General features: G+C 36.1%; 1 protein-coding gene across 1 annotated transcript in view; it reads right to left on the bottom strand.

The window, feature by feature from the left end:
* Positions 1–732: 732 nt before the first annotated feature.
* DNAH12 (dynein axonemal heavy chain 12) overlaps positions 733–7,047 on the bottom strand; it is a 60,518-nt gene continuing 54,203 nt past the window's right edge. The window contains exons 66-74 of the mRNA XM_041462480.1: positions 6,837–6,974; positions 5,798–6,031; positions 5,207–5,392; positions 4,569–4,672; positions 3,269–3,473; positions 2,950–3,087; positions 2,417–2,508; positions 2,115–2,182; positions 733–1,269 (exon numbers count right to left, since the gene is read on the bottom strand). Of these exons, the coding sequence (XP_041318414.1) occupies positions 1,079–1,269; positions 2,115–2,182; positions 2,417–2,508; positions 2,950–3,087; positions 3,269–3,473; positions 4,569–4,672; positions 5,207–5,392; positions 5,798–6,031; positions 6,837–6,974 (1,356 nt within the window). The 3' untranslated portion in view covers positions 733–1,078. The remainder of the gene's footprint in view (positions 1,270–2,114; positions 2,183–2,416; positions 2,509–2,949; positions 3,088–3,268; positions 3,474–4,568; positions 4,673–5,206; positions 5,393–5,797; positions 6,032–6,836; positions 6,975–7,047) is intronic.

Below are 7,047 nucleotides of genomic sequence, written 5' to 3'. Positions count from 1 at the left end.
GTCCATGAATAGCTCACTATAAATACCCGATCATAAGATACTCTGGGACTTTCTCCACGTTTCTTTCACACACGTCAGTTATGCTTAATAATCTGACCTGATAAGAGGTGCCAACAAAAGAAGGAATTAAAAGTCCAGTTTCCTTGTAAAAATACTTTTGAGTTTTGGAATTTCAGACCTATAGCAGTCAGTGTTACACTGTAAAAAGAAAATTCTTTAGTGCCGTTCTAGGAGAGCAAACTAAAGGGGGTCTTAGGAGCTTGCTTAAGAGTGAGACAGCAGAAAAAAAACCCAAAAACTTGAAACAATAAAAGTAAACAAAACCAAGCAATTCATCAAGCAAAACCTCTTTTTTTTTCTTAACTAAAAAAATAAATTTAAAAAAATATTACGTGTTCCTGACTGCTTAACCATAATTCACATTAATATAAATAAAAAAGCAATTGAAAAATAGAATTTTTAAAGGGAAAAGCAGTTTCAGAAAGACAGACTTACACTGGTTCAACACCCATTAAGCAGGGACAGATGCACCCAGTTGTAATAGTGATGGTAGAATGGAGTAAGTTTATGTGCTCAGTTATTCCTACTGTATTTTTTGGAGGGATCCATACACAGAACAGATGATGGCTGTATCTGAATGCAAGGTGGAAACAATTCTTTGCTAGATGAGACATAGAAAGAATGCCTGAATAATGCTTTTTAATTATTTTTAAAGAAAACAAAAGTGCAGAATCAAGTTTATTACCTAAAATATTTCTCTCAGAAAGCGCAGACTACTTTCATTTCACATGAAAATAGATTTTGTGATATTCAACTAATGCACAAAAAAGATGTTCACATTTTAATAACATCAGCAAGGGCTAAAATCCTAGTTGTATTGCTTACAGATTGTAAAGACGGTGACCATCATAACAATAATAATACATACTTCATACAAAAGCTTGAGGGTCAGAAAGTATTTGTATGCCCTCTCACAGTACAAAAACCTCCAGATGGTTCTTTTCCACACTAAGTTCCACTTGCTCTGTAAGCCAGCAGAGAGCAGAGGGTGTTGTGAAGGCTGACTGTGACTGTCCCATCAGTCATCCAGCTGGCACAGCAGGGCCACGCCTCTCTTGATCCAGTGCTGGACTGGCTGGTCCGTGTTGAGCCTCAGCGCGATGACGAAGTTTGTGGAGTGCCCAGTGGTGGACAGGACCCCTTTGCGCTCGCTCGTCTTGTACAGTGGGCAAACATAGGCATTGGACTTCTTTATGTCTGACTTTACATCTTCAAAAAAACCCCAAAATAATGCATTACATTCAGCAGATCTATTGGTAGGAGCATAATCTACATGCAAATGTTAAGTACTTACAGTAACATCTTTAAAGGTCAGTAAAAATGCGAAATTGTTTTGTGAGCAACATAATAAAATTAGCTGGTTTTTTCTTGTTGTGTTTTCTTGACTGGTTTGTTTTGCTCTTAAACCCAACTAATTTAGCTAAAATTTCTTTTCAGGACTTGATGCCTTCCTGTGATTCTATCAGCTTTGTAATACTCAAAGACACATTAAAATCTGAATAGTTACCTAGTTAATACATAGCTTATACATGAGTTTTTCACAGCTCTAGAAGAATTCTGGTCTAGTTGCCAGAGAACCTAACTGCAATTCAAGTCATCTGAGACCCAAGGACAGAACTCTGCAGGAACTCTTTGTATGCCCAGACTGCTTGCATGGAACTTGTGCAAAGCATAAAATCGTGCAGGTCTGAATTAATTCATACAATGTCAAGAGAAAGCACAAGCAGAGAAAGTGGCAAATTTTAATACTGCCTATTTGCTAACACTTAAGTTGCAGAAGTTGCAGTAGTAAGTTCTGATTTTGTGCATAAATAAAAACAGGGATTTATTCCACTCCATCAAAGAAAACAAGAGTTGTGAAAATTACATAACTAATAGGAAAGACAGCCATCACAGAGCTGAAAATAACCTAAGCAAACCCTGCTAAATCATATGAGGTAAAACACTCAGTTTCTGTAAATCTGTGAAAAGTTCTCTCAGTGATCTTCAGTAAAAAAGGAAACCACTTGCAATTTCTCATTGAATAGCTCACAAATCAGAGAAATCATACTCACTTGGCTTTATCCAAATGATTGGCATGGCATCAAAGAGCACCTTGGGATACTGCTCAGTTAGCATTCCCCTGGAGAAAGACAGCAATAAAGTAATTGTTTGTGGCTTGAGGGGTTTGGGGGATGTTTTTTGGTTGTTACTTGCTTGTTTGGTTTTTCTTCCCCATTTTCCATGCATGAAAGAGTACTTAATTTGGTGTATTATATCAATAATATGAAAGGTATCACTTAAATTATTTACACCAGTCTTGCTTGAGCACTGAAAAAAGCTTTCCAGAACCAGAGTAAAACATTTGGCTACTGACTTGGTCCTGTCCCAGCGAGCTCCATCTAAAAATAATCCGTGGATGTAAACACCGTCCTCTGGTGCAGTATCAGCAGTATCCTGAGGAATAACCTGCAGGAAATAAGTGTTCCAAGTCAAGTGTTCCAAGTTTTCCAAGTCTCATAGCTCTTTGCTTTTTGAGCTATTATGCCAGTTTTCAGACCAAACCAAACTGAAAATAATATAGTAACCCCTCCTTTTCAATGCCAGTGTTATATATATCTGTAGAGACAGCAGACTTCTCTGGGTTTGTTAATTACCTTTCTTGTAGGTTACAAAATGAGGCTTTAATCACACAGAAAAATATACACTGGACAGGCTGTTTTCTTGAGTGGAGTTCTAGGACCAGTGATAGAATTGCTTTCAATCACTTTGAGAATACATTTTCTACAGAGGTTATTTAGCCTGCCAGTCAGTTGCAAAATGAACCTTCCAGTTAGGATTTATTTACTACATCTCACCACAACATCAGGACTCAGAATAATAGAATATTAATTTCTAGTTTATCCATACCTCAAATTCATATCCTAGAAGGTCAATAGGGATCCTGTGCTTCCTGGCATAGTTTTGCATGGCTCCAGTTAGGAAAGCTTGAGTAAAATAGAATCCTGATAGCCAAAACACAGCAGGCTTCCCTAATTCATACCAGTCCTGGAGAGAGGAAAGCAATGCATTGAACAACCACAAAGAGAGGAATCCTATACTCTTTGACTATTTTCTACATAATTGTACTCAGAAAATCTAAACAAAGCCTATCACTCCTTTCCCAATAAAGGCAAATTATATGGAAAAGTAGATTGAACAATTGGCAGCACTGCCACTTGTACATTACCTGTAAAAACTTCAGCCTTGCTAGCAAATCAACAATGTAGCTCCCTAATGGTTTTAGACTTGGGTATGAATGCTGTGCCCACTTCTCAGGAACTTTTCCAATAAGGAGACTGCCAGACAGAGCCTCCAGGTCAGCATCCATAACAACCAGTCCTTTAATGGCTTTCTTCAGGTTAATGAGAGTAATGCGAATAGTTCGGATTAAACTAGAATTAAAAAACAAACAATTTTCACACATTCTGTATGATTTGTTAAACATGACTATGTCACTGGAAAAAAAGTAAAATAAGTGGATTATGGAGGCATCTATAGAACTTTTATAGCTTTTTTATCTATATATCTATATAGATATCTGCACAATAAGCCACATCTGTAAAGTCATGGATTTGTGCATTAGTGCAGATTTATTTAAGACTAGGAACACTAAGAAATTCTTTTGTTATCTCTGATATCCTGAATTTTTTTGTAAGAGGATAAATTTGAAACTCCAAATGTATCCACCATATTATATATGAAGGAAAAAGGTTTAGATTGCCAAAGAACCAAAGAAAAGGGTGTGCAATAAGGATAACTTGGAGACTAAGGCCAGAGAGCATTTGGGAGAATATTAAGCAGGAGACATGAAGAGAAAAATAGAAAAGAAGGAAGACAGAGAAAAACCAGAAAGAAGGAATGGACAGGTAGGTGAAGATAAGAAAGAAAATTAGGAAACAATGTCAAAAAAAGAGATTGAGGACCCAAGGAGAAAAATAAATTCAATTCCAGGCTTGTAGTCTTAGAAGAATAACTGTGAAAATTAGGCATAGGGGAAAAAAGCATTGGAAAAAGGAGGGAAAATTCAAACAGAAGCACATGAGAAAATTAAGAAACAAAATATCTCCATTACAGAAAACATTTCATAAACTGTAACTGTGCATCCAGAGTTTCTAATTCCTTTACTGTACACGTCAGAAATACGAGGAAAACAATATAAAATTAAGGTAATGATGGTGAAAGAGAAAGTGAAGTTAAAAATATATATTGTTTGAATTCTCTTTTCTCAGTACTTCCTCATACTCCCTTCTTTTCTCTTTCAGTTAATTTTGCCTGACATCTTGCCTATTATTTTTCCTGACATCTATCCTACACTCTGACTCTCCACAAGGAGCAAGGGTGTTTGGACTGCAGGTATCACTGCAGACAATTAGAACAAAAAAAAAATATTTCACACACCACAGGGCTTACAGAATATGATTTGTAAGAAATATTTTTCTGTGAATGGAATGATTTCTGGTAAATTTCATAAACCAGAACATTCTTACTGGTTAAATCTTTCCATTTCTTGCACCAGCACAGTGTTCATACTTTCTTCATATCTCACAGGATATTTCGTTAGGCAACTTTCAATGTCAAAATCCTTTGGAAGCTGTAAATGACAACACATTTGGAAATCATTCCATATATCATTATGATTTTACAGTAAAGGTGTGCAAATGTGAAAATTTGCAGAGCAATAGAAACCACTAAACTTTCTGATTAGTATCTTAGCAATACAGGATTCAGTAATTCAATCTAAATAGAAAAAATTGTGGGAGTTTAATGTTAATTTTTTAAAAAAACACCTGGAACTTTTAATATAATGACAATTTATTAGTATGTTTCTATTTATTACTTTTAAATTTGTTCATGTGAATGAATCAACTGTTCTTTCAAGTTCTCTTTATTCTGCTGTCTCTCTTTCTACTGTCTTCTGCCTATTTGATAAAATTAATGAAATTTCTTTCAACTGAAATATAGCTGTGGTCTGTTACAGCCACACAAGTTCTTACTTTCACATTGCACTAAGTTCCTTTCAGAATGCTTTTCTTTCAACATGAAATCTACTTTACACTGAAGATTCCAGTTAAGGAATTTCTGCTTTGTAAAAAGATAAATTGAAGTAATTTGTATAATACAATACCTTGCTGAGAATATCATCTGCAATTGCATAAAGAGTGCTGTCACCACCCCCAGAAGTTCCCTGAGAACCTCCTCCTTGTGTTAAAATCAAAGATTCAAAGAGGGTCTTAGTTTGCTGAAGATCTTTTGCAATATCCACATTTTCATGCAAGCCAAATACCTCTGGGTGCTGAGTAAAGGGAAGATTCTAGGACAAAGTAAAAAAAAAATGTCTTGGTGACACAAAGCAGGAGGAATCTCATCCTAAGCTTCTTTAAGAAGTCAAGTGAAAAACTACCACTGACTACAACTGCAGGTGAGTAAGGCCCTTAGTGGCAGGTATTTGCAGACAGAATTACTGGTGATAGAGCCACCACCTCTCACACAGAAAGGAATTTCCAAAGAATTCTCAATTATCTATGCTACATATCCCCCTATATACTTACTGATTCCCTCTCCAAAACATTTGAAATCTTGGCAAGGATCATACAAAGATGCTGGCAAGGACCTGAGCACAAAATTAATTGTGCTGCAAAATTACCTCATTAAGCCTTTCAGGATTGCTTTCTTAGCACATCATTGTAACAGTGCAAGTCTTGTTGCTACTTTTTACCTTAATAAACTCAATGTAATCCTCATATGTGCCTTTGGGCGGAGCATAGTAGTTGCCACTGGGAGAAAAAGTGTACCGAGGATTTTCGATGATGTCTGGGTTATAGAAGTCATCCAGCATTGTCAGCAGCAAACGTCTGTCCCAGTCATCTGTCACTCGGCCTCCATAGTTACACTCACCAGTCAGGTAAGAGACAGCTTCAAAGGGAACATGGCTGTACTCATTGATGAATAACTGAAACAGAAAATAAGAGCACTTTAGAGACTTGCAGTATCTGCTAAACAACAGTGTGACCTAACAGACTAAAAGAGCATGTGCAAGCTGCAGTTTATGGAGTTTTCTTCCTAGGTGCTGGAAACCCAAATTCTGAAATCTTATTTTCAGGTAAAACTTACTGTTTAAAATCAAGACGAGTTAAGAGCAAAAGCCTATTATGAATATCAAAATTACTTAGTCATCCAAGTAATTCTTCAATTATTTACAAGTGGATGGTTTCTCCAGTTCAGATGGACACTTTTCTGCACCAGAAATAAACATGTGTTTCAATTTATCTTTTAATCTTTCTCCAATCTCATTCATTAACTTCTTGGTAACTTTGTGAAATCTTCAGCCTCAACTTCTGTAATTCTGTTTTAATTTTCCTGACTGTTATAAAGTGTGCCTATAAAAGGCTAAAGGTCGAATAGTATTCACCATCTCATTCTGGGGAAGGAGAATAGTCTGAGGTTCTGTTAACTACTAATATACATGTAAAAATATGTCATTGACATGTGCTACCCCAAGAACAGAGAGCTTTTGTACATGACAAATTTAACTTTTATGATACTCATATATATCCATTATATTCCATATGTCTATAGGAATCTAAGCTTTTTACGTAATTTGTAATTTTGAAAATATTTATGATTGATATCCCTTGCCCTTACAGCTGAAGTCCTGAATATCTATGAACATTTGAGGTAACTTCAGTGTACTGCTCCTTGTGACTCCCAGCTGTGTTTTGCAAGATCAGAGTTCAGGAAATAATCAATGATTTTACCTGCAGCTGTCTGATACTGATTCTCAAGTCAGATTCATTAAATCCATAGGGTATATTCCAACCAAGGGGACCAAACTTCCTTCTCTCCTGAACAAGAGCATGGAAGAAACAAACTCCAAAGAGTAGTTTCTCCCATATCTTTGAGAAAAGCAAAAGAAAAATGTATTATTAACTAGTTTGTAAATTCATGGTATTGTGCAACCTGTGTAGT

The sequence above is a fragment of the Pyrgilauda ruficollis genome, unplaced genomic scaffold, assembly GCF_017590135.1.
Source record: "Pyrgilauda ruficollis isolate IOZ18807 unplaced genomic scaffold, ASM1759013v1 scaffold10, whole genome shotgun sequence".
Classification (NCBI taxonomy): Eukaryota; Metazoa; Chordata; class Aves; order Passeriformes; family Passeridae; genus Pyrgilauda; species Pyrgilauda ruficollis.
Note: the sequence above shows the minus strand (reverse complement) of the source record. Positions and strands in the feature narration are given on the sequence as shown.